General features: G+C 40.7%; 2 protein-coding genes across 8 annotated transcripts in view; one reads left to right on the top strand and one right to left on the bottom strand.

The window, feature by feature from the left end:
* LOC131126530 (sodium channel and clathrin linker 1-like) overlaps window positions 1–16,762 on the top strand; it is a 37,123-nt gene extending 20,361 nt beyond the window's left edge. For 3 of the 6 annotated variants that reach the window (XR_009129197.1, XR_009129198.1, XR_009129185.1), the window contains 9 exons: window positions 312–386; window positions 882–1,021; window positions 1,793–1,985; window positions 2,051–2,247; window positions 2,568–2,646; window positions 2,907–3,002; window positions 3,193–7,294; window positions 9,232–9,324; window positions 10,935–12,359. Coding sequence is in view for 1 of the 6 variants with exons in the window: in XM_058069184.1 (XP_057925167.1) it covers window positions 312–386; window positions 882–1,021; window positions 1,793–1,985; window positions 2,051–2,247; window positions 2,568–2,646; window positions 2,907–3,002; window positions 3,193–3,258 (846 nt within the window). In the remaining 5 variants the exon portion in view is untranslated. Of the gene's footprint in view, window positions 1–311; window positions 387–881; window positions 1,022–1,792; window positions 1,986–2,050; window positions 2,248–2,567; window positions 2,647–2,906; window positions 3,003–3,192; window positions 7,702–9,231; window positions 9,325–10,934; window positions 12,360–15,213 lie in introns of those variants that run through there. The other 3 variants (XR_009129189.1, XR_009129194.1, XM_058069184.1) reach the window with 3 other exon arrangements.
* Window positions 5,600–27,414, bottom strand: zmp:0000001082 (integrin alpha-D). 2 transcript variants are annotated; one of them, XM_058069150.1, is made up of 30 exons: window positions 27,312–27,414; window positions 24,780–24,897; window positions 24,576–24,667; window positions 24,317–24,399; window positions 21,945–22,059; window positions 19,529–19,659; window positions 19,288–19,430; window positions 16,853–17,000; window positions 16,558–16,770; window positions 15,911–16,028; window positions 15,692–15,834; window positions 15,436–15,582; window positions 15,168–15,365; window positions 14,576–14,706; window positions 14,308–14,465; window positions 12,961–13,121; window positions 12,774–12,890; window positions 12,622–12,692; window positions 11,284–11,431; window positions 10,859–10,957; window positions 10,589–10,668; window positions 10,423–10,500; window positions 8,904–8,979; window positions 8,601–8,708; window positions 8,475–8,516; window positions 8,275–8,400; window positions 8,098–8,208; window positions 6,720–6,785; window positions 6,548–6,658; window positions 5,600–6,467 (listed from the first exon to the last, which is right to left on the bottom strand). In XM_058069150.1, exons 1-30 carry the CDS (start codon window positions 27,352–27,354, stop codon window positions 6,282–6,284), a joined length of 3,561 nt encoding a protein of 1,186 aa, XP_057925133.1. In that variant the 5' UTR covers window positions 27,355–27,414; the 3' UTR covers window positions 5,600–6,281. The 2 variants fall into 2 exon arrangements, with proteins under 2 accessions (XP_057925133.1, XP_057925143.1); XM_058069160.1 differs by lacking the exons at window positions 19,288–19,430; window positions 19,529–19,659; window positions 21,945–22,059; ... (2 more) ...; window positions 24,780–24,897; window positions 27,312–27,414 and adding an exon at window positions 18,219–19,277.
* Window positions 27,415–27,438: the final 24 nt, after the last annotated feature.

Here is a 27,438-nt window from a genome sequence, read left to right as displayed (position 1 = left end):
ATTGTGCTGTTCTCCGGCAGATATCTGCAACTGGGTGAGGGACCCCATGCCCTTCCTCTCCCAGTCACTCAGAAACTTGGCATGCACCTCGTGGCGCTATAGCAAGCAAATAGGGTGCATTCACAGACATTGGGTCATTACATTGTTTATTTTGTATTTTTCCCAGGCTGAAAACGGCTCTGCAACCTACTTTTGGGTCCTGACCCACCAGTTGAATACCAAATTGCCTACACCGCTTCCTTTATCGTAGTCTGTGAACGAGCTCCCGTCCGATCTGATTGTGTCTGTTCCTCCTCTCCGTCCATCTCCAGAAGTGTGCGCTCCAAGACTCTCACATGGAGAGGTCCAACCATGAGAAAAAAGCTCTGCGGAAGGAACTGGAGATGGTAGGTCCTATGACAGACATATAACACTTTGGTTTTGCTTTCAGGAGTTCAACTCCAAGATGTTACATCTTTTTTTGATGGCCATCTCTGTGTGGAGTTTGCATGTTCTCCCCGTGCATGCGTGGGTTTTCTCCGGGTACTCCGGTTTCCTCCCACATTCCAAAAACATGCTAGGTTAATTGGCCACTCCAAATTGGTTGTTTGTCTATATGTGCCCTGTGATTGGCTGGCCACCAGTCCAGGGTGTACCCCGCCTCTTGCTCCAAGACAGCTGGGATAGGCTCCAGCACCCCCGTGACCCTCGTGAGGATAAGCGGTAGAAAATGAATGAATGAATGAATGAATGGTTTCACATTATTTATTATAAGTACAATTGATTTGGTTAGAGTATGTTTTGGTTAGAGTCGAACCTTCTGGTTTACGTTTATGACGAACCTACGGGTATGACGCTATCCAAGGTTCTGCTGTATTTATGCTTGCCGTTTAATGTTCCAGGTAACAAAGTGCCGGGCAGATGAAGACATGGAAAAGACCAATGCTCTTCACCAGAGGTGTCTAAATGCCGAGAGGATGATGGATGAAATGAGCGTCTCGTTGCAAAGCACTCAATGTAAACTCCGGAAGTTAGAAATGGAGTAAGTGTAAAAAGTTCCGGCTTGGTGTCATGGCTTGTCGATGTAACGCTCGCAGTTGGCTTTCATCGACAGGCGGGGTGATATGAAAATGTTGGTATTGACCAGATGCCAAGTAATTGCCAATACTGATTCTAATAACAATCTAATAACAATGAAACTAAAACTGAATAAAACATACAAATCAATCCAAACTGAGCAGACGGCTTCCAGAGAGAATGTCTGATTAGTCATGCAAAAAATTTAGTTCATATAGGAGCTACACTTGTAGCATATGTGAGAGGACGTGAGGGAGACAGACAATGAAGGGCAGACTCACATGCCTAAACGCCCAAGGCTATATGAATGAGGCGAGCAATACGATTTTTAACAGCAGACTTCTAGACATGAAATAACCCCCCTAAGTTTATCACCCAGTAAGACTCGTGTGTAGCTGTGAATGTTTCTTGGTACTGGGGGGGGGGGGGTTATACGACCGCAACAGTAGTAGATCATTCAACGCTGCAATAAAAGCCTGTTGTTCCGGCAATCAAGTCTGCTGCTTGTGTGTCTCAGGAAAAAAAACATTACAATAACATAGTGACCGGCGTAGAATACTACATATTATCGCAACATCTTTGTATTTTTCTTTTAGACATTTAGGCAAAAAATACCTTTAAAAATACCTTTAAAAATATTTGCATATTTTTGGACTACATTCAACTATATGAAATGTGCAATATTTAGTTCAGCCAGGAGAGGTGTGGTAACACGTATTTTTTTTCCCATCAACAGCAGCAGCGAGGAAGCGCAGCGCAGCCAGGAGGAAGTGCAGCGTCTGCAGGGCTGCTTGGCCACAGCCTGGAAGGACCGCGACAGTATCAGTGAGGATCGACTCCAGCTGCAACAAGAGAACCTGAAGCTCCACAGGGAGATGGATGAGCTGCACAGAACGTCCATGATGGCCCAAACCACTTCCAGACAGCAGGTGAGTTAGCTTTCATGTTCTGGCTTTGGTGCGGTTCCATTTCAGTTGGGTGCGGGTCGTTGCAGATGTTGCAGATGGAGCAAGAGACCAAGAGGAAGGTGCAGACATTTCAAGCACAGATGGTGGCGCTGGAAGAGACCAGCCGCAGCTTGAATGCTGATCGGATGCACCTCCTCATGGCACAGCAGAAAAGTCTTCAGCTCTCCAAGGAAGAGGCCACCAACATGGCAAAGGCCTTTGAAACCAGGATCCAACAGCTCATGTAAGAACTGACTCTGGGGGTGTTTCCATCTGTGATCGGATCGGTCAATTTTTGAAGATTGTTGAACCACAAGGCCCTGATGTACCACCCATTCAGTGCCAAATTAAAGCTATAAATACACAATAAAATGAAGTGTGAAGTGATTTGAACCCTTCCTCTCCTGACTGTGAGGCTGACGTGCTCACCACGAAGTCACCGTGCGGCCCAGCTGCTGCCGCCGAGGCCATCGGTATCTCCCTGACTTCCTGACTACAAATGTGTGATGAAAGTTGTGAGCTGTAGAGCTAACCTGGGTGTAATTGCGTTGTGCTGCTTTTCAGGACGGAGACGAATCAACACAAGCTACGATTGCGGGAGCTGGAGCTGCAGCTCAGAAACAATCACGACACGATGACCGAGGTTTGTGCAACACGACAGCATCGTGTCATGTTCACGGTCCTTCAGTCAAACCTCACTCAGTGACTCATTTTTCTCATACAAAGTACTGAATGTATGGGAGAACATTTTCCTGATGGATGTTTAGCACACTGGCGTCACAGTCGAAATAAACATAAGCACAAAATGTTCAAAAACCCGCTGCTTATTATTGCCCAAAGTCACAAGTGAATGTACAAGCAATGGCTAGTTCAAGGGGCCACTGTACATGTTTGTGTGTGCAGTACGAGAGGCAGCTAGCAGAGCATCACGACAAGTCGGTTTCTCTGCGGAGACGACTGACCCAGGCTGAGCAAAGGGCAGCGACTGCTACACAACAGGTATTGGCTGGCTACACCAGTATTTTATGGGATATGCGATAGCAGGCGACCATATTTGGTTTTCTGTGGTGTTGATCAGTACTACTTCATTTGGAAAGCGCTAAATGTTTGGCCTGATATTTCACATGCAGCAGTCTTAGTCTGATAGACACCATTGTTGTGTGAATGTGCCTCATCGATTTCCTCACAGCTGTCTATGATGACATCCCAGCGAACAGCAGCGAGACTGCAAAATGAAGATTCTGACTGTACGTGAACCCGACACGTTGACATTTACTTGTCAGGAGAATGTGTGATAATAAAGGATTTTGATTTGTAGACACATTTTTCCTCCATTTGTGCATATTTCTATTCAGATTCGTGCATTTTCATTTGATATACCGTATTTTCAGGACTATAAGTTCCCCCGGAGTATAAGTCGCACAAGGCCAAAAATGCATCATTAGGTAGAAAAAAACACAAGTCGCACTGGGGTATAAGTCGCACAAGGCCAAAAATGCATCATGAGGTAGAAAAAAACATACATAAGTCGCACTGGAGTATAAGTCGCACTAGGCCAAAAATGCATCATTAGGTAGAAAAAAACATTCATAAGTCGCACTAGGCCAAAAATGCATCATTAGGTAGAAAAAAACACACATAAGTCGCACTGGGGTATAAGTGACACAAGGCCAAAAATGCATCATTAGGTAGAAAAAAATATAAGTCGCACTGGAGTACAAGTCGCACAAGGCCAAAAATCCATCATTAGGTACAAAAAAAAACATAAGTCGCACTGGAGTATAAGTCGCACAAGGCCAAAAATGCATCATTAGGTAGAAAAAAACATACATAAGTCGCACAAGGCCAAAAATGCATCATTAGGTACAAAAAAAAAAACATAAGTCGCACAAGGCCAAAAATGCATCATTAGGTAGAAAAAAACATACATAAGTCGCACTGGAGTATAAGTCGCACAAGGCCAAAAATCCATCATTAGGTACAAAAAAACATAAGTCGCACTGGAGTATAAGTTGCACAAGGCCAAAAATGCATCATTAGGTAGAAAAAAACATACATAAGTCGCACAAGGCCAAAAATGCATCATGAGGTAGAAAAAAACATACATAAGTCGCACAAGGCCAAAAATCCATCATTAGGTACAAAAAAACACATAAGTCGCACTGGAGTATAAGTCGCACAAGGCCAAAAATCCATCATTAGGTACAAAAAAACATACATAAGTCGCACTGGAGTATAAGTCGCACAAGGCCAAAAATCCATCATTAGGTACAAAAAAACATAAGTCGCACTGGAGTATAAGTCGCACAAGGCCAAAAATCCATCATTAGGTACAAAAAAACATAAGTCGCACTGGAGTATAAGTCGCACAAGGCCAAAAATGCATCATTAGGTAGAAAAAAACACAAGTCGCACTGGGGTATAAGTCGCACAAGGCCAAAAATGCATCATGAGGTAGAAAAAAACATACATAAGTCGCACTGGAGTATAAGTCGCACTAGGCCAAAAATGCATCATTAGGTAGAAAAAAACATTCATAAGTCGCACTAGGCCAAAAATGCATCATTAGGTAGAAAAAAACACACATAAGTCGCACTGGGGTATAAGTGACACAAGGCCAAAAATGCATCATTAGGTAGAAAAAAATATAAGTCGCACTGGAGTACAAGTCGCACAAGGCCAAAAATCCATCATTAGGTACAAAAAAAAACATAAGTCGCACTGGAGTATAAGTCGCACAAGGCCAAAAATGCATCATTAGGTAGAAAAAAACATACATAAGTCGCACAAGGCCAAAAATGCATCATTAGGTACAAAAAAAAAAACATAAGTCGCACAAGGCCAAAAATGCATCATTAGGTAGAAAAAAACATACATAAGTCGCACTGGAGTATAAGTCGCACAAGGCCAAAAATCCATCATTAGGTACAAAAAAACATAAGTCGCACTGGAGTATAAGTTGCACAAGGCCAAAAATGCATCATTAGGTAGAAAAAAACATACATAAGTCGCACAAGGCCAAAAATGCATCATGAGGTAGAAAAAAACATACATAAGTCGCACAAGGCCAAAAATCCATCATTAGGTACAAAAAAACACATAAGTCGCACTGGAGTATAAGTCGCACAAGGCCAAAAATCCATCATTAGGTACAAAAAAACATACATAAGTCGCACTGGAGTATAAGTCGCACAAGGCCAAAAATCCATCATTAGGTACAAAAAAACATAAGTCGCACTGGAGTATAAGTCGCACAAGGCCAAAAATCCATCATTAGGTACAAAAAAACATAAGTCGCACTGGAGTATAAGTCGCACAAGGCCAAAAATGCATCATTAGGTAGAAAAAAACATACATAAGTCGCACAAGGCCAAAAATGCATCATGAGGTAGAAAAAAACATACATAAGTCGCACTGGAGTATAAGTCGCACTAGGCCAAAAATGCATCATTAGGTAGAAAAAAACACACATAAGTCGCACTGGAGTATAAGTCACACAAGGCCAAAAATGCATCATTAGGTACAAAAAAAAAAAACATAAGTCGCACTGGGGTATAAGTGACACAAGGCCAAAAATGCATCATTAGGTAGAAAAAAAACACACATAAGTTGCACTGGAGTATAAGTCGTATTTTTTGCAGGTAATTTATTTCCCAAACTACTTGACCAAAAGAAGGCACGTTCTAACAATACAAGAATAGAGAACAGGCTGAATAGATGTAAGATATGCTAATGGTTATTCAGCTACACCAAAAATAAACATGAACAGAAAAGGTGTTCCAGTTTTTTTCATTTATAAGTCGCTCTGGAGTATAAGTCGCAGGAACAGCAACCTATGAAAAAAGTGCGACTTATAGTCCGGAAAATACGCTAATATCCTCTTATCTAACAGCTGCTGCTTTCATTTTGTTGTAGTCTTGTACATGCGCACATCTTTCTTCCAGTCCGTGGCGAGTGGTGCTTTTGGTTCCTGGGCCTTCAGTGGGTACTCTCATGATGCATCGCGAGATGAGGATCGAACCACCAACCTTGTGGGTTCTGGACGACCTGAATTCAGAAAACGTATTCAAACACCCTGATATGTAGGATTCTACGCTGGGGGCAAGGTGTCATTCGTGTTACTGTAATAGTGGGTGAGACACACAAGCACCAGACTTCATGGACCTTGCTTTGTGTACTGGGACGGTCACGCTGGAAGGCAGAAGAACTAACTTTTCCAAAACATCTTTTAAAACAATGTCAATAATCGTCTTGTTCTTGCAGTCCTGTCATTGTCATTTAATCCACTTCTATCTCTGTGTCAGCCGACTGGTCGCCCCCAAGAAGAGTTTTTTCCTCCGCCGGTGGGCCGTCTTCAGGATGGCTGCCGACGCCGTTGTTCTGCGAGAGGGCTTCCAACTGAAGAGCAGCCACCTCTTCCTGCTGTTGATAATACTGGACCGTTTTTCTCTTGAAGCACCCCAGCTTCGAAGCACAAGAAGAATGGAAGTCACCAAAGCGCCGATTTGGACGGACATTCAGGGATTAGAACCATCATCGCTCACCTTACACATGATGATGGCGATGATGATCAGAAGCAAAATTCCCAGTGCGGTTCCAGTTGAAATGATCAGGAGTTGATCAGGAGAAATGATGAACTCAACCCGAACGCCAACCTGAAGAAAAGAAATATTTCAGGCGAGGGCTTGTTGGTAAAAGTTTGTGTATCAAACGCACCCATTTCTTGGTGGGGTTGTTGTCGTTCCACAAGGCATCCTTCTCCTCCTCGGCTGGTCCTTTATTCTTTGGGTCAACATTTGGATGACAGCATAATGAAACAGTACTGTACAGCGGAACCCTTTTATGTCGACTCCCCGTCGATGTGGACCAGCTCATCAAGTCCCGGTCCACCGTGTTCTTATGACTAGAAAACTGGTCAGAGAACGCCATAGTTCCCCCAATATGGTGACTTCCACCATGAATGAGTCTAAATCTACATACGTATTTAGGTTGCTAATGTTAGCATGCTCGTGTCAAGGTGTGAAAAAAAACAAAGGAAAAATAATCAATTTAACAGAGATCACCAATCTTTTTTGTACATATTGTCAATGGTATCCTCTTTGCATGACATCTTTATTGTTTTGATTTCATCTACCTGTTACTGTTAGTTCGAAGTAAAGCACTTTTACAACTCGGTGCTGTTACACAGTTACGCCACAGGGGGCCACGCACAGCAGTGAAGAAGTGAAGAAGAAAAATAAACCGCTGTGTTGGAAAGACACCAACTTTTCCCGTTCTTGTCTGTGTTTCAGGTTGGTGGAAGAAAAAGAGTTTTAAGTGTTTTTAAGAACCACAATTTGTAGTATTGTCATGTTGAGTGATTTTTAATTCCTTGGTAATGTTTGGAGTTGTTTATGTGGTGTAAGTGGTGTGAATTGGCGAATGCTAACAGACCTAGCCGTGAGAAACAAAGCCTGGCTTGCTAAAGGCATTGCTTAGCACCTGTTTGATGTGCAAATACAAATACAGTGAAGAAGAAAAATAAACTGCTGTGTTGGAAAGACACCAACTGGTCCCGTCGAACATCTAGAACGTCTGACAGTTAGGAGAAAATTATAACTGTATTTCCCTGAGCGTAGTTTAGGGAGGTAACACTAGCAACACTAACGTGCTAACACCTAGCATAATAATGGTGTTTGCATATGTGTTGAGCTATGAAAATGGATATACTAAATGCTACTATGCTAATTTTAGCATGCTAGCAACAATAACATGCTAACACCTGGCATGATAGTGGTGTTTACATAAGTATCTACCTATGAAAATGGCTTAAAAATGCTAAGGTTAGCATTCTAGCAGTGCTAACGTGCTGTACTAACTTAATCATGTGTTCATATGTGTGTCTAGCTGTGAAAATGGCTACTAGGCTAATGTTGGCATGCTAGCAATGCTAACTTTAACATGCTAACAGCGAGCAGGTAATTGGCAACTATTAAATAAGAGTGAAACATTAGTATATTGTGCAAATCTAAAAGCGTGCAAACAAGGGCTCGTCTGTGTTATGCCGACAGCGGGATCGGCTTTAAACGCGACGTTGTGATTGATTTGAATATACCTGTTTATGGGAATCCAGCACGTATCGCTGCTGGTCGAAGTGAACATGTATGGCACTCTTGAAGGTCACCTCTGCACTCTCTCCGGTGTATCTTTTCAGAAAATCATTGTTCTGGAAAGTGGGAATCCATCGGTTTCTCGGTCTAGATCCATGATGGGTACATACTTCCGCACTTACCCGTGCACGCTGCTCAAGCTCCTTGAATTGAATGTCTCCAGACAAAATCATCTCAGTGGAAGATTCTTTGTTCAGCATGAAGGGGTCACACTGTATGGTTTTGCAGTTTTCTTCTGGGGAGCAATACTTCAAGAAGAAGTATGTGTTAATTGCATTAGTACATGTGGTTATACAAATGTAATACTTTCTATTTGACTCACTTCCGAAATCATTCCAGCAATGTTCTCACATTGAGTTTGGTTCTTGAAAAAGCAGAAAATGCTGAATGGTGAGCGTGCAGGGCGATAGCAGGGCGATAGGAGAGTGTTGGAGATGGTCAAAGTTACCTGTTGTACCAAGACTCGATAATTCTCCATTTCAAAATTATACTGCAGTTTCGTTGGGAAGCTGAAGGACACATTGACAGGAAAAGTCTTCCAGCCAGGATTATCCACCTGCCAACAATAGATAGTGCCTTGGTCAATTTTAGGAGTCCATTTTTTCCGAAACTTCCGACTTGTCAGATAAGAATGATGTTCTGGACAGTCACACCTTTGTAGTAAAGTAGCAACCAGCGTAGCAAACACCCACACAGCATAAAAGAACAAAACGTCATTCCACGGGTAAAGCATACACTTGACAGACTGTACCTTGTATTTAATCATCATTCTTTTCGGGGCTATGTCGTCTTCTGTAAATTTCAAATAAGTGGTGGTCTCCTCGCTCCTAAAAAAAAAAAAAAAACAAGAAGTCCAAAACCAGGTATTATAAAATATAGGAAAATATACAGTACATGTATGTATGTTAATGTAATCAATGCTAAGTAGCAGTCAAATGTTAGTGCTACCATGTGTACATATTTTGTCTGCTGCTGTAAATGAGAGAGTTGCTAAAAGAAGAATAAGTACAAAGATATGAACAGTCATCTATAAACTGTAGTAACTCCAGCGTGACTTATGTATGTTCATCTCACTGCAGGTTTTGAGGTTGGACCGACTGTCGGAGCTCGCGCTTCTGTGGTCATGCAAATGTTATTGCAGTGGTAACATGCTAACACCTAGCATAATAGTGGTAAGTGTTTACATGAATGTCTAGCCATGAAAATGGCTAAAAATGTTACAATGGCAATGCTCACATGGTAACTTTAGCATGCTAACATGTAGCATTGAAGTGATAATTGTTTATATATGGGTCTATGAAAATGGCAAAAAATGCTACAACCCTAAAAAACAAAAAAGTGTTATTTTGTTCAGGACATTCAGCCTTCCCGGTGCGTTGAGCTATAATGCCAATGTTAGCCTATATGTGAGCATTTTTTTGCTATTTTCATGCGTTATAAACTTACTACTATTATGCTGGTGTTAACCTACTGTTAGCATGTTAACATTGCTAGTGCATTGCTATGTTAATAATAGCATAGTAGCACTTTTAGCCGTTTTCAAATAAACACTATCATGCTCGTTGTAAGCATGCTAACATTATCATGTTGGCATTGATAGCATTCTAACATTAGCATAGTAGTATAAGTAGACACTATTATGCTAAATGCTAGCATGGTAATGTTAGCAGGTTAACATTGCTAGCATGGAAAAATGAGCTTACTGGCAGCTTTTGCTATTTTTATCAATATGAACCCAAGCCGATTACACGGTGGACGAGTGGTGATCGCGCAGGCCTCACAGTTAGGGGACCCGAGTTCAATTCCACCCTCGGCCATCTCTGTGTGGAGTTTGCATGTTCTCCCCGTGCATGCGTGGGTTTTCTCCGGGTACTCCGGTTTCCTCCCACATTCCAAAAACATGCTAGGTTAATTGGCCACTCCAAATTGTCCATAGGTATGAATGTGAGTGTGAATGGTTGTTTGTCTATATGTGCCCTGTGATTGGCTGGCGACCAGTCCAGGGTGTACCCCGCCTTTCGCCCGAAGACAGCTGGGATAGGCTCCAGCACCCCCGCGACCCTTGTGAGGATAAGCGGTAGAAAATGAATGAATGAATGAACTTAAGCAGACACTAACCCACGTTGATGTTAGCATGTTAACATTCCTAGCATGTTAAAATCATTGCATTCTATCATTTTTTGTGTTTTCCATGAATATGAGCTCTAAAGTGCTAGCATGTTAGCATGCTAACAATTGTACAAATGTTTTCATCATTTTCAGATACTTACACTGATATCGCCATTTTAATTTCAATTTGTACTGGGAGCCTTTTGGTCAGCGCAGCCACGGTGCCACTGTTGTTATCACTGTCAACAAAACATTATGAGGAAATATTAGATGCGTCACATGAAAATGTACACGAGTGTGATGACACATGCGGTGGGTGACCTCTACCTTTCACCAGTGACACCAATCCAAGTTGTGTCATTCCACTCATACTCTGTGATGATGTGGAACAACGTTTGAAATGTTGCCTTGACAGGGTCAAACAGACAAGTCATGATATCATTATGAAGACAACTGTGTTAGATTGATATGGTTTTTATTCAAGCCAGCCAGTATTGTGTTAATAGGCCTACATGATGATAAATAGATTATGTCTGACAACTGGCTCGGCATGTTGTTCAGTGTCAAGTGTGTCATGAAGATGTAAATATGACTCACTGCTGATCTGCTGCGATACACAGGTAGGTTGACACCACATATGGTTTTGTCAGTCACTCCTTCCATGTCATCGCAGTTGTAGAGTGTCCGTCTTGTGGTCTGCAACACGAAGAAGACTTCAGGAGCAGTTTGAAATGTGAGAACAAGATGCTGTTTGATTCAACAAGGTAAACCTTTTTGACCATATTTCTCTCTCTGCAATTGAGCTTGTTATTTCATGTCTAGAGGCCTGTAATATTGTTAAAAACTGTATAATTAGAAGATCATAAACAGGTTTTCAAAGTCCTTGAAATGAACTGCGAGGCATGCTGGGTAATTTAAAGCTGGTGAAGGGCCCACATGGGCTTCCCAGCATGCCTTGGCTGTTATACATTTCTGTAAAATTAGAATAAATATTGTTGTATGAGAGTAATAATGGCAATTACCTGTGTCATAACCTGGTGCATGCTGGAGAAGGAGAGGCCAGGAGGATAGTGGAACGTGAGGCTGGTGTTGTAAGAGTCATCCCCGTGATTGGATATGGTAACCAACATGGTGAAGTAGAGATCTTCAGCAACCAGTAATGTTGGGCCCCTACGACATCAGCAGTGCTGTATTATTCTGTATTCATCAGTCTACATTAGGCGTGAGCCGGCTCCAATGTTCGAATTCACTCCAATTTCAAGTTTTTTCAAAATAAGCAAACAAATTACCACTGTTTCGTGGTTTCATTATGTGATATATGTGATATGATAATTTGTCCAAAACATGCCAATCAAATGACATGTTACACATTCTTGGTCTAAATTCAGCATTGTCAAGACAAAAAACGGCTAAATGAGCGAAACCAATAGAAGGGCGGGGCCCATTTGTGACGTTGGCGAGCAAGAACTGACTGTGTTGAGCTGAATGTTGGCAGTGTGGGGAGTGTGAGTGACTGTTGTGGCGGACAGCAGCTCCTGTGTGAATGTGCACTGCATGTGAATATATGTTATGTCTAATATGTCCTACTTTCTTTTATGATGACAAGCATAAAAGTGGCTACAGGGGTGTTATTCCAGATTTAGAGGGCTCTAATAATGCACTTCGAAGGATCACTTAGGAGGAACAAGGTTTTTTATGCTGTAACTACAAAAAATATTCTATTTATGAATGTAGAATCCTACTTTGCAGAAATTCACTTATGACGGTTGGGTCTGGAGCCAATTGACTGTGATAAACCGCGAGGCATGACTGTACATGTGTGGCACACTCAAAAATATTGTGTCCACATAGATTTAATTTAGTGCTTATTGAGGTAATATACGTATGTACTATGTGAAAGTGTAGAAATGATTAATATTTCGGAAATGTGATGGCTCTATGTATTGCTGACATTGGTGGAAGTGGATTTGCAGTTTGTGTGGTACGATGTGAGGCGTATCGCTCCAGTTGCAGCCAGACCGCTATCCGAAGACACTTCCTGTGGTTGCGTCAGACGCAATCTGCAAGGGAACGCTACGCGTCGTCCTCATTTTGCTGTTCTGCCTGCATTTCCATTCGGGTCGGTAAATTGTCCATGAACAACAAGTCCATACAAGTACTTGTGTTCATGTTAGGATGTATATTGTGAAATCAATCGCTGATTTGATTCGGTAAGAGAAGTGAAAGTTATCAAGAAAGTTTGTTGTAAAAACATAGACACAAAGACATTGCCGCTGCTCCGGCTAGTGATATTTTTCCCCTTCAGAACCGGCCCATGCCTACCTCCCCTGCATGCAAATGTGTATCTGAAAGACACTCACAAAAATTTGAAATCCACCTCAATTTCCGCGATGCAGGTGTCGTTTTTTCGACACTGCCTTTCAAAAGGAACCTACAAGAACAAGTTGGAAATGTGGCACGTAACATAACAGCACCGCTGGTTGACGGGACAATGATGCAACAACGCCAGTACCTCGACAACAGCCTGCGTTTTGCCATCCACATTGAGGACAGCGCCTGCACTCTCGCTGTCCTCCTGTGAGAAGTTTAATTTGATGCGGACAGGCGACAGCGTGTCTTTCACACATTTCTACAAGGGACAAGGGAAGATCTTTTTATATCCGTGTTCTATCCCGGATATTAGATGAAGTCATTCATACCGTCATGTTGATGGAGTACTGGAAGCATGTCTCCTCATTCAGCAGTTCAAACGTGAAAGAAAGACTCCTGGTTTTCCTGTCCCTGAAGAAACCTCGATGTGATTGTCTCATTGGATCCACGTTAAGCGTGTATGAAATGTTCAATCCGGTCTTCAGTGCTCCTGCAAGGAAACGCTAAAGGAATTAAGACTCTTAGTTGTTGAGTTTTTTCTAGTACTGTAGTGGCCATAGTATGTACAGTGGTGTGAAAACCATATAATATTTTAGTACTAACAACACAACTGTTTTTAAATGAATCATTTTATTACTAAGGGAGAAAAAAATCTAAAGTGTGAAAAAGTGATTGCCCCCTGAAGCTAATAACTGGTTGGGCCGCCCTTAGCAGCAACATCGTGGCCATTGTCCTGCCGCACAACCCAAGTTGTTTCAGCCTGAGGTCACCAACAGAAGGCCGGTCATTCTCCTTCAGCAGAATTCATGCTTCCGTTTATCACAGCAAGTCTTCCAGGTCCCGAAGCAGGAAAACAGCTCCAGACCATCACACTACCACCACCATATTTAATGTTGTTTTTTGGAACTTTTTGCAAGTTGTAACTTTTGTCTTGTCGGACCACAGAGTATTGAGGATCATCAAAATATTTTCTGGCATAACCGAGATGAGCCTTAATATTCTTTTCGTTCAGCAGTGGTTTTGGCCTTGGAACTCTGCCATGCAGGCTGTTTTTGCCCAGTGTCTTTCTCATGGTGGAATCATGAACACTGACCTTAACTGAGGCAAGGCCTGCGGTTCTTGTCATGTCATGTTGTCATGGGGTCTTTTGTGACCTCTTGGACAAGTCAGCGCTGCCTTCTCGAGTTTCTTTCTGATTGGCCGGCCTCTGGATAACGGCTCTCACTGTGGTTTGCTGGAGTCCCAAAGCTTTATCAATGGTTTTAAAACCTTTTTGAGACTGCTTTGTCTCAATTAATGGAAGGTCGTAACAGGGGGGCAATCACTTTTTCACACAGGGCCATCTAAATTTTGATTTTTTTTCTCCCTTAACAAAAAAATATTGTTCTGAAACATTAAAGTGTGAAAATAAAGAAATCACTTCTTCAGACCATTGTATATAGTGTATAACTACAATGTCACTCAGTAGAGTGCAGTACATATCTCTTCTTACAGTACTGTATTTAGCCACTCATAGCTTTTAGTAAAAACATGGTATATATATATATATATATATATATATATATATATATATATATATATATGCACATACATATATATACCATGTTTTTACTAAAAGCTATGAGTGACTAAATACAGTACTGTAAGAAGAGATATGTACTGTATTTGGGTCCTACCTGCTTTACTCATTGTCGTTTCCGTCATATGGAAGCAGACATTTAAGGTAACCATTGGTAAAATAAGGTCTGTGTTGACTGAGCAGTCGATTTGGTCAATGCTGATCTCCTTCGGGTTAAAAGACAGACCAGCAGTCACGCTCAAAACTGGCCTGGACCTGGAAAAACAGGACACATTATACTTCCTTCTTGTTTGCTTTTAGTTTTTCCACCTTAGAGTGTCATTGACAAACTCCTTAACTAAAGTAATCATCTCCCATACTTGTACCTGAGGACAACAGCAGTCCCATATGATCCGATCACCAGGTCTGGGAGACCATCCTCGCCGAGGTCTATGCTTCCACTGATGGCCTGTCCAAAGAATCTGATCCCCGGCCTTATATTCTGGCCCGTGATTTTCTGGAATGACAAATACATCACTCGGTACGCATGCTTGAGTGTTGAGATTTCGCACTTTGTTTGGCGGTCCTTGAACGCATTATAGTTGCTGTGTATATCTTCTACACCGTATCTGTTCATGCATCATCTTCTGTTATCATTCATTAGTGGAGAGCATGTTTACATTTGATACTTGAAATGTGTTTAGGGGTTTGTGGGGCATATTTAGGGTTCAAACCTGGATTGTGACGCTAGTGAATAATGGCAATTAAAGAGAGAAGGGGAGGGTTTTGGAGCTGAAACTAATCTGATTGCAAATGCTGATCTGAAATCGGACGAGAACGTCAACATCCGGACAATAGGATTGTTTAGAGAGGCAGGAGCGAGCCGCGTGTCAATAATAGACATTTTAATGGGTGCATATTCCATTTATAAAAAGGAAAGAATCCAGGGGATTACTGTGGATGCAGTCCAAATCTCACCTGACTAAAAATGCTGCGTATCCCTCTTTGCCTGTCCCCCAAAAAGATGTACACTGCCCCTGCATTATAGTCTTCAAGAGGGGCCCCGACCGCGACATCTCTGAGTCTATCTCCATTGAGATCCGCAAGACTAGCAATGCTGGAACCGAACCTCCCCATGGACTGCACGGCCATCTTCATTTCCCTTCTCAGCAGCATCTGCAAGGACGAACGCTTGAGCGATCCATTCATGTCAATCCCATTTTGTGAGTGTTTATGGCCATCCCACCTCATCAGTCAGCGTGTAAACGTAGATCTGTCCCTCAGACCTCTCCTGAGGATGGTAAAACAATGGCGCTCCCACCAGGAGGAAGTCACTGTTACCATCCGAGTCCACGTCCAGTGTGCACAGCTCGGCCCCAAAGTAGGAACCAATCTGAACATGCGGGGATAAAGCTTCAGTTGTTTTGTTCATTGAGTCACTCGTTACCATACGCTTGAAACTGCAACTTGAATACAACAATCATTTGACTGTCTTTACCAACCTGATCCCCATTTACTCTTTGGCTAGCATCCCAGCTGCTCCCGTTGCGTCTGAAGAGTAGCACTTGTCCTGTGTGCTGAAATCTTGGAGCGCCCGTGAAATACAGGGGAACATTGTTGATCTGTCCCACAGAAACAGAGTATCCTGCAGTGGAGCAGTAGGACATTGAAAAGGTTCCACTGGCATAAATGGCAGTGATATCAAAGAAAAACAAGGATACCCATGTAAGAGTCCATCTCCATGTGTGGATCTTGTATCCGTGTCTCGGTTAGGTTGTGACGCTGGTACAGAGCACCACGCCAGCTGTTTGATCCCACTGAACCCAGGATCAAGGTGTCCTGTGATGGAAAAGCATCCGACTACAGTCAAAACCTTGCTTTTCATACACCCATCATGTTTTCTCTCTGTTATTTACAAATATTGTTAAAAACATCCTTTTTTCAAGTTAGATGTAGTCATCTGGACACTAGGCGTCAGTAGTATTACACTGGTGAGACATGACATTAGATTACCGTCACATTGCATGGAGTCAGCCCCGGCATGTCCGACATAGAGTGGAAGGAAGTTCTCTTCCCATTTGGTGTGGAAGTTCTTTCTTCCCACTCCATTTTAAACCCTTAAGTTTAGAATACGGCAAATAAATTGGAGACTAACCAGTGAGCTCGCGAGCTCGCTGCTGTTGGAAGGATAGCTCCATGTGCCAAGAGCAGGTGATCTCGGAACTCCTGCAAATAGTGGGGATCTAATGGACCATTTCAACTCTAAACCAGTTAGATCTCCCCTTTACCAATACCATTGTTATTTGCTTTAACCTTTCTTTGTGGTAGAAGTCATTTCAAAGTTGTGTGCAGACGTTGCTTAGCTTACTCTGTAGAACGCAGCACTGAATCCACTCTGGGACATCTCATCAGTCATGTCTTCTGCCCGAGCAACTTTGGAGTCTCCTTCCATGCTGAAGATGTGTTTTTGGAAATTTTCCAGTAATCCCGTGAGTCCATCATACTGCTTAATTTTAAAGGCATATTTGTCCTTGGGGTCTGAGGCAATAGACTTGACTTTATCCAGGCTGACGTCTTTCACCTGAAACCACAGCAACTCCTTCAGCAGCACTGTGTCGTGTCTTCACGATGGAAAAATCAGAGGGCACAATTTCAGCGCTTACCCCGATGGCAAATCGAATGATGCGTGCTTTATTGTAAGCGTCAATAGTCCCGTGATCAGTGTCACTGGGCTCGCCGTCTGTGATCAGGACCAGAACTTTCCTGGCATCGGCTGAGGCGCCGGCGTGTTTGTTCTCAAAGACATTTTTCCTGTAAGCAATTAAAAAAAAGGAAACATTCTTAGTATTTGTGCTAAGAATTCCTGAAAGTATATGAACTGCTTTCTCAGGGCAGTGAAACCATCACAAATGGAATGTTTGCTTTCACTCCATTGTGGTGCAAAACGCCAGTCGTTAAAATACATTGGTGTGACGCCTCTGCCACAACGACAGTCAGTTCATTTCCATTGCAAAAAGAAGTGACATTCTGGATAGAGTGAAAAAAACTGCATCTCAGCTTTAAATAGGAAAAAAAGAGTATTATTATATTTGGTACTTTTTTTTCATTGTTGCTGTTTTTTTTTATGTTTTGTTCGTTTATTTTGTTTGTTTCAATGTCACTTATCCACACCAGTTTCCGGGTATGCTGGAGCCTATCCCAGCTGACTTTGGGCAGGAGGCACGGTTCACCCTGGACAGTTGGCCAGCAAGTCACCGGCCACAAATACTGTATTTTTTCATAACATTATGACTTGAAAAAATATTAATTCATTAATTCATTCATTAATTCATTCATCATTTTCTACCGCTTATCCTCACAAGGGATACGGAGGTGCTGGAGCCTATCCCAGCTGTCTTCAGGCGAGAGGTGGAGCTCACCCTGGACTGGTGGCCAGCCAATCACAGGGCACTTATAGACAAACAACCATTCACACTCACATTCATACCTATGGACAATTTGGAGTGGCCAATTAACCTAGCATGTTTTTGGAATGGGGGAGGAAACCGGAGTAGGGATCGACTGATATGTTTTTTTTGGGGCCGATGCCAATACTGATTTTTTTCCATCATCCTTAGCCGATGGACGACTTTGCTTGGGCCGATATTTGTGGCTGATACTGCTTTTGCTCCCTCAATTTACATGAAAAAATGACAATGATAACAAATATTCCAGGTCTCAAGTTTAAACAAATATTTACTGAAATGTAAACACTGAACACAGTAGGATTCAGCTTTCTTAAACAAGCATTTAAACGGCATTATCAACTTTAAAAGGAATAAATATTCAACCATGTGCAAAACATTTGTCGTAGTTTAAGTTTATCTAGTATCAATGTGATGACACATCACACTGACACAATTTAGTACGTTGACATTAAACCTGTGTTGGTAACAGCTGTACATATTAGCCTCCAACTACATCAACAGCTCCCTAATTCCAACAGTAGGCACTTAACAGTTAGAGGCTAATTAAAAGTTGAAAACGTACCCTTGTTGTGATTCACCACTGTTGTAGTGTGGGACGGGTACCGCGACTGCGTGTGTTGCAGGGTCCTCCGGCAACACAAAGCTGCCCGGCGGACGCCTGTCTGAAAATAATGCAGCGGAAAAATACATCGGCGAACCCAGGCGCGTATCGGCCGATACCGATTCAAGTAAAGAACACAAATATCGGCCGGCCGATGTATCGGTCGATCTTTAAACCGGAGAAAAGGCATGCATGCACGGGGAGAACATGCAAACTCCACACAGAGATGGCTGAGGGTGGAATTGAACACGAGTCTCCTAGCGCGCTAACCATTTGTCCATGTAGCCTTGAAAAAATATGTATTTATTCAATATTTAAACTCTATGCTACTACTGGAACGGCATTCTTTTCCCACATATTACATAACTTCAATAAATCAATTACCACTTTTTGACTTTATTCCTGTAAAATTTGATCCTTTGTTTCAATTTCCACTGTGGTGTTTTTTTTTTTTTTTAATTTTCCAACAATTTCCACTTTCTTCCTGTATTAATATTTTTTTCAGCAACACAATTTTCCACTTGGAAATGACTGCAGATTTTTTTTTGCTGTTTTTTAAAAGAGACCTATTACGTTCATTTTCGGTGCTTCGTACTGAGTGTATTGAGTCGTTCATTACTGCTACTACAGCGACACACGATAACCCGCACAGAAATGTTTCTGCACCTCTTTCTGCAGCGTTTCCATTGACTTCCTGCTTCTGACCCAAACGGTGTGTTTAATTCACTAAACTTTCAACGTTTAACTTCATTGAACTTTAGCGTTCAAGAAGAGCGTGGTGTAGTGGTTAGCCTTCTGGACTTTGGAGCTGTCGCCCCGGGGTTCGAATCTCCACTAGTAAGTATGATGGGTATTCCGGAAGGGCATCCGGAATTGCAAGGGCTCAAGCCAAAAATCAGTATGTGGATCAAAAAGATCCGCTGTGGCCGAAAGACCCAAGCAAACTTTAAAAGAGAAGAAGCTTACTAGAGCTGTCCTATCTAGTCATTGAGCATGAACCTGTGAAGCCAAAAGGTCAAATATAACTTACAAGACAAATTCCATGGCATTGTGGGTATTGGTGAGGCTCTCCATGTGAGGCTCCGCGGCGAGTTTTCGCCGAGCCCTCCCATTTTGATAGTCGATGAAATCAAAGACTGTCCTAAAAGATGAAGCGAACTGAACTGCTGCAAACTGAAAAGGACAAAAACATACAGTACAGTATGTAGATGAAAACATCTAGTATGTATCAAATAAACACAGTCAATCCATCACTTCAACAGAGTACTGACCTTGATCGACGTGTTCTTGAGGTTGTCCATGACGTCCATTATAAAATCTTTGTTTTTGTTGAAATCATCCTCAGTCATACTCACAGATCCGTCAAAAAGAAAGACGAGTTCTACGGTCTTCTCTCTGCATTCTGACAGGAGACGTTCATAGTTGTACTTGACATTTTTCAGCTTCTTTGAAATTTTGTTTCACTAACAATTCAGGTTGGGCAGTACTGCAAATGTGACGTCACAAATTCTTGGTTGTTTGATCAAAACAGTATTCTTTTACTCGTGGGAAAATCCGTCAATTTGTGCTTACATCTGCTATGATTATTAGGCAGTTGACTAATTGTAACTCGGAAAGGATGTTAGGTGCTAGTGGTTTAAAAAACACAGTTTTACTGTCTCTGGGTTTTGTATTGTGTATTTTTTGTCTAAATGAAGCAGGGGATAGGCTCCAGCACCCCCGCGGCCCTCGTGAGGCTAAGCAGTAGAAAATGAATGAATGAATGTCTACTATGTTAGGTATCATGAGTGTAAAGATGACCATAGTGGTGTTATTTCATGTCTATTGGGCTCTAATAATATTAAAAGCCGACCTGAGTGAAGTTGGCCCCCCACCCTACTCTCATTTTTTAGTGCTAGGTTAGTGCTGTTTAATGCAGTTAGTGCAGTTAAAATGAATGTTTGTGCTGCTTTTGTTTTTGAGTTATTAACAATGTAAGTTTTGGCATATTCCATAATCTATTACATAAGCAGCACAAACGTAGCACTAAATAAATAAATGAGACTATTTGGTTGCATTCTGAGCATGTGGGTGGCTGGGTGACCTTTGGTTGACCTATGTATTAACTGTAATAACTCAAAAATGAAAGAAGTACAAACGCTCATTTCAACTGTACAAAACAGCACAAACGTCGCACTAAGTAAATTAGACTATTTTGGTTACATTCTGAGCATGTGGGCAGCTGGGTGACCTTCGGTCGACCTATGTATTAATTGTAATAACTCGAAAATGAAAGCAGCACAAACGTTCATTTTAATTGCACAAAACAGCACAAACAGAGCACTAAAAAATTTGGACTATTTTGGTTGAATTCTGAGCATGTGGGGGGGCTGGGTGACCTTTGGTTGACCTATGTATTAACTATAATAACTAAAAAATGAAAGAAGCACAAATGATAATTTCAACTGCACAAAACAGCACAAACGTAGCCCTAAAAAAATGACTATTTTGGTTGAATTCCAAGCATTTGGAGGGGTTGGGTTACCTGTGGTCGACCTACGTATTAACCGCAATAACTACAAAATTAAAACAGCACAAATGTTCATTTAAACTGCACAGAACAGCACAAACGTAGCACTAAAAAAACAGACTATTTCGATTGAATTCCAAGCATGTATTGGGGCTGATTATCTAATTGGCCAAAAACTTAGATTGCTCATAACTCCAAAACAAAAGCAGCTCAAACGTTCATTTTAACTGCATGAAACAGCACAAATGTAGCACTAAATAAATGAGACTATTTTGGTTGCATTCCGAGCATGTGGGGGGGTTGGGTGACCTTTGGTTGACCTATGTATTAACTATAATAACTAAAAAATGAAAGAAGCACAAATGCTCATTTCAACTGCACAAAACAGCACAAACGTAGCTCTAAAAAAATGGACTATTTTGGTTGAATTCTGAGCGTTTGGATGGGCTGGGTGACCTTTGGTCGACCTACGTATTAACCGTAACGACTACAAAATTAAAACAGCACAAGCGTTCATTTAAACTGCACAGAACAGCACAAACGTAGCACTAAAAAATGGACTATTTTGATTGAATTCCGAGCATGTATTGGGGCTGATTATCTAATTGGCCAAAACTTAGATTGTTCATAACTCCAAAACAAAAGCAGCTCAAACGTTCATTGTAACTGCACAAAACAGCACAAACGTAGCTCTAAAAAAATGGACTATTTTGGTTGAATTCCGAGCGTTTGGATGGGCTGGGTGACCTTTGGTCGACCTACGTATTAACCGTAACGACTACAAAATTAAAACAGCACAAGCGTTCATTTAAACTGCACAGAACAGCACAAACGTAGCACTAAACAATGGACTATTTTGATTGAATTCCGAGCATGTATTGGGGCTGATTATCTAATTGGCCAAAAACTTAGATTGTTCATAACTCCAAAACAAAAGCAGCTCAAACGTTTATTGTAACTGCACGAAACAGCACAAACGCAGCACTAAAAATGAGAGTAAAAATGAGAGTTTTGAGTGACATGGAGGTCCAACTTCACTGTGAAAAACCCACATTCAGAAGTTGGTAAACAGAAGATAATCTGCTGTAACTATAAAAACATTCTGACAGAATAGACCTTTGTGTAAATAAACAGAAGGGAACTGAAGAACATCGATATAACCCTCTCAATATCTTTACCTTGGAAAATTGGTTTGAAGGAGGAGATTTCCTGAAGATCCTGTGTCATCTTGTAGCACACACTGTTCAGGTAGGAGTTGTCGTAGCATTCATGAGCGACATATGGGCTGCAAACCTTCATGATAACATAAGACACAAAACAACAAAAAGTATCATAAGAGCTCACCCCATTTTATGAATCTTCTGAGTAGATTTTAAAATGTTGCGCATCTGCTGGTTTGTTTGCAGACACGGGAGATATTATCAGTACCTGTGGCTTTATAGCTTCAAATAAACACATCAAATCACAGAGGTAATCTGAGACGCCTGATATTGGCTCTCTAACAATATCCCTCGCCACTTTGCAGTTCGTATTTTATGGCTTCACTCTATCACGTTTTTTGTTTGAATGAATTCATACATTATTGCTGTTTCGTGCTTGACTACAGCCTATTATTAGTCCAGAAATATACGTATATGTTTACTCAAATGTCACATATCCTTGGCCTAAATTAAGCATTTTTTAGTATTTGCTAAATTGTTGAATAAATGAAAATACCAACTAAGTCATTGAAACTAATAAGTATTGTACACTTGCCACGAGGTGTCAGTAATGTTGATTTGGGACAGTGGCAGTTCATGTTAAAATGTGTAAATGGTTTCATAGTTGGTGATAAATAAGCATATAAACATGCACGTATAGTAAACATGGTTAAAAGCTACAGTTACAAAGTTAAGGTGAGACATCTTCTAAAAAAAATGGTTTCATTGACAGCAAAAGTGAGTCTTCTTCTTGCTATTAGACGATCTTTGATGTTTTTCTTGTCTCACTGAAGCACAAGCGAGCAACGGCAGAAAGAAGCTCATAAACAAGCTGTGTTTGCTGTAAAAACGTCTGAGCCTTAGGGAAATTTTGTCATTGTGAGTATCTATGTGTGCAAAGCACGTAAAATATGTATAATATATTGTGTTCCACAATGGACATTAGGTATCAGTAAGGTTACACTGATGAGACAATAGCCACTGTCCAGAAAGAACAATGCTAACTTCATGCTATGTTATGTCTTGTTTATGTCTAATATTTCTGTCACCTTTTTCACACGTATTACCCAATATATTACCCAATATAGTAGACATAATAAGAGAAAAAAATCCTACTATCGACTATAGACTCTTTATTGTTTACTTCCACTTCTGTACAGTGATTCCTGTTGTGTCATCAATGTAACATTACTGACACCTAGTGACCAGTGTGGAATACTGCATATCATCGCAACATCTTTCAATGTGTCTTCTGCATCCCTTATATTTGTATTTTACTTCATTTAGCCATTTTGGAATGTGAAAATACCTCATGTATTTGGGCAAAAAATACAATTTGCTTAAATATGTATGTATTTTCATTTGTACGTTTCATGAAGGAAAGGTGCATTGAGGCAAATCCTTAAGAATAATCCTTTCTGAATGTTCCTAAATAGGCTTCTTTACTCACAAACATTAATCATTTCAAACCAGTACCATAAAGAAACAAATCTTATTTTGAGCTGACACAAATAAACCAAATCATGTTAGAGGTCTCACTCGCTCACATTTTGTATTTGCTGAATGTTTGTGGGCGAGTTTAAGAGCTGATATGCTAATAAACAAGAAAAATAGTCATACAAAAGTAACTGTATTATAGTTCTGATATTTGATATCCTTTTACATAGAATTTTATGTAATTTTTTATCGTTGTAGTTGCACATCGAATCGTTGACCATAAAGAAATTTCCCCTACTTATTATAGATAGAAGCTTATTTTTATGTGTGATTAAAAACAATTAGAGTTAACTACGTAAAAATTAACAGATTAACTATTTTAATCGCTTGACAGCCCTAATATATATACAGTATATACAGTGTTCAGTGTACAGTGTTATATACTGTATTTTCTGGACTAGAAGTCACCCTTTTTTCATAGGTTGGCTGTTCCTGCAACTTATAAATGAAAAAAGTGTTTATGTTACATAAACACTGGACACCTTTTCTGTTCATATTTATTTTTTGTGTAGCTGAATAAGCATTGTGTTAGCATATCTTACACCTATTCAGCCTGTTCTCTATTTTTTATTGTTAGAACTTGCCTTCCAAGAGGACGTAATGTCTGTTTTGGTCAAGTAGTTAAAAAAATAAATGACCCCCCAAAAATGCGACTTATACTCCAGTGTGACTTATGTATGTTTTTTTTTTTTTACCTAATGATGCATTTATACTCCGGAGCGACTTATAGTCCAGAAAATACGGTATATATAATAGGATAATAGACGACCACAATTGAAGCTGGGAAATTGGAAGCACAATGTGGTGAGAGATTACTGTATAGTAAATATAGTAAATACATTTTGTAGTCTTACAGCAAATTGGGAGCGTGTAGCGTCTTCAGCGATGGACAGTCCAAGATGCTTGACTTGTACGGCGTCGTCTTTGAGGGAAAGTCCTGCGACAACAGCAGTTCATTGCTAATTATTACCATTACCAAGTCCGAAATGTGCGCTGCGAGGCTGCGTAGCAGGGTTTGTTACAATATGGAACTGAGTGAGAACAATTCATTGATGATCAATCGCATACACTATTTTTTTATGATTATTTTATTTATTATTATGATCATTATACCTGTAGAGTGGAAGCACGTGGTGTCTTGGCTGTGATTTAGTTTGCAAACTCCCCCAGATCCATTGTTCTGCAGCGGTGCGGTGACAAGTATCCTGAGAATGACAGCAACCATGTCAACCATGTTGACGGTAACGGGAATTTTCTTTCAATCAAGCACAGACAATGTATTCAATGACAAATTGAAAAACAGACACCCAAACCTACCCCTTCTCAGAGCCAGATGCAAACTGAAGAACCTTGTATCCAAAGAAAGCGTTTTTCTCCCCATTGTAGACGTCAGGATTTGTGGTCTCAACGTTGAAAGCCAAAAACGCAGGGAAAGCTGCAATGTGCCAAAAAAAAGTTTAGCCCCCCCTTCCTGAGTTCTTTTTTTTGCATGTTTGTCACCCTGAAAAGGCTGCACGGCGACTGAGCGCGACTGAGCGCGACTGAGCGCGACTGAGCGCGACTGAGCGCGACTAGCGCGACTAGCGCGACTAGCGCGACTAGCGCGACTAGCGCGACTAGCGCGTGCAATTCCACCCTCGGCCATCTCTGTGTAGAGTCTGGATGTTCTCCCTGGTTTCCTCCCACATTCCAAAAACATGCTAGGTTAATTGGCCACTCCAAATTGTCCATAGGTATGAATGTGGGTGGGAATGGTCGGCTATATGTGCCCTGTGATTGGCTGGCGACCCTTGTGAGGATAAGCGGTAGAGAATGAATGAATGAATATCACCCAGAAATGTTTCAGATCATCAAACACATTGAAATATTAATCAGTAGCAACACAAAATACAGTTTTTAAATGAAACTTTTTATTATTAAGGGAGAAAAGAAATCCAAATCTTCATGTCCTTGTGTGAAAAAGTGATTGCCCCCCTATAGCTAATATCTGGTGGGGCCACCCTTAGCAGCAACAACTGCAATCAAGCGTTTGTGATAACTTGCAATGAGTCTCTTCCAGCTGTGGAGGAATGTTGGTCCATCATCTTTGCACAATTGTTGTCATTCAGCCACATTGGAGGCTTTTCCAGCATGAAGCCTTTTGAAGGTCATGCCACAGCATCTCCATAGGATTCCGGTCAGGACTTTGGCTAGACCACTCCAAAGTCTTCATTCGGTTTCTTTATAACATTTTCCAGACTGATAGATCTGAATTAATCTCAGTTAAGTTGTGTTTTAAAAAGGAGGAAATCACTTTTTCACACAGGGCCATGTCAGTTTACAATTTTTTCTCCCTTAATCATAAAAAGTTTGTATTTTTGTGTTGAGTAGTGTTGTCATTGACTAACATTTGAATTTGTTTGATGATCTAAGTCTGACAAACTTGCAAAAAATAAGAAATCAGAAAGGGGGCAAACACTTTTTCACATCACTGTAACTAACTTCTTACCATGCCTACATGGGTTGGTTTACAAAATATCAAAGTGGCATCCTGTAAATACAGCAGCTACCCGCTCATTTGCTATCTTTGCAGATTACTAGTAGTAGTAGTAGTAGTAGTAGTAGTAGTAGTAGTAGTAGTAGTAGTAGTAGTAGTAATTATCCCCAGAAAACAGGAGAGTAGATAACAATATGAGAATAATTTTTTATTGCATCGATAACCCTTTTTCACTTGTAACTACACTGACAAGTCAGGTGGGTATCATTTGTATGTAAGATTGTATGTAATGGTAATGGTAATGGTAATGGTAATGGTAATGGTAATGGTAATGGTAATGGTAATGGTAATGGTAATGGTTTAATTTCATTTGAACATGCATCAGATTCCAATTGAGTGCATCCCATAATCAGTTCACAGTTCCACATGTCCAAAAGGAGTAGGAAGAAGCAAAGCTTATTAAATCCTACCCCTCCATCTGGTACTTTTACAATCAGGAACTGTTACATTTGTTCACTTCCTGCTTTCCTCATATAATATAAGTTAATTTTATAAATTAATTTTATTAATTTTGATTTTTTTTGTTGTCACGTATAGAAGTATGAGGTGATATGACCATACAATGACATAATGGGTACCATAGTGCGTGTCAATATAGTGATATATATAACACATCATGACTGGTTCAAGACTCTTCATCCTTGTATTTAGCAAACATCAACTGCTTGTATTGTTTCTTGAATTGGCTCATCGTTGTGCATTGTTTGATTTCCTTACTCAATCCATTCCATAGTTTGATTCCACATACTGAAATGCTATGGCTAGCATAACGTAGTCCTAGCATATAAGTGTTTCAAATGTACTTCTTCCCTGAGATCATATTTCTCCTCTCTTGTAGAGAAGTATTGGATGGCATTTTTAGCTAATTGGTTATTTTTATCCTTATGCATTGTTTTAGCTGTTTGAAGATGAACTATATCAGCAAGTTGAAGTATTTGTGATTTTAGAAATAAGGAGTTAGTATGTTCTCTCTGTAGGCGGCATTATGAATTATCCTTACTGACCTTTTTTGCAGTACATTTAGTGAGTGAAGATTGTTTTCATAGTTATTAGCCCATATTTCCACACAATAAGTAAGATATGGTAGAACCAGAGAGCAATAAAGAGTGTGGAAGGATTTCTGATTGAGAACAAATTTTGCTTTGTTCAATACTGAAATGTTCTTGCCAAGAAACATGTATAAGATTTAATGTAAGATTTAAAGTCAATCACCCAATAAAAATGTCAGAATTCTCTCCAATGTGGTTCCAACATGATTTCTTGCTCATCTTGCAAAATAAGAGCATAAAAGTAAGATAGCTTTTTGAACTTACCAGATGTCAGCACCAACAGGAAGACGGAAAGCTGAACACACATGTTTCTCACCGCATTTGACAAGGAGAAAGGCGAGTGATGCTGGTGCTGCTCGAAGCACGATCTATGCAACACTTCCGCTCCCAG

The sequence above is a fragment of the Doryrhamphus excisus genome, chromosome 1 (assembly GCF_030265055.1).
Source record: "Doryrhamphus excisus isolate RoL2022-K1 chromosome 1, RoL_Dexc_1.0, whole genome shotgun sequence".
Lineage (NCBI taxonomy): Eukaryota > Metazoa > Chordata > Actinopteri > Syngnathiformes > Syngnathidae > Doryrhamphus > Doryrhamphus excisus.
This window is presented reverse-complemented; position numbering and strand designations above follow the sequence as displayed.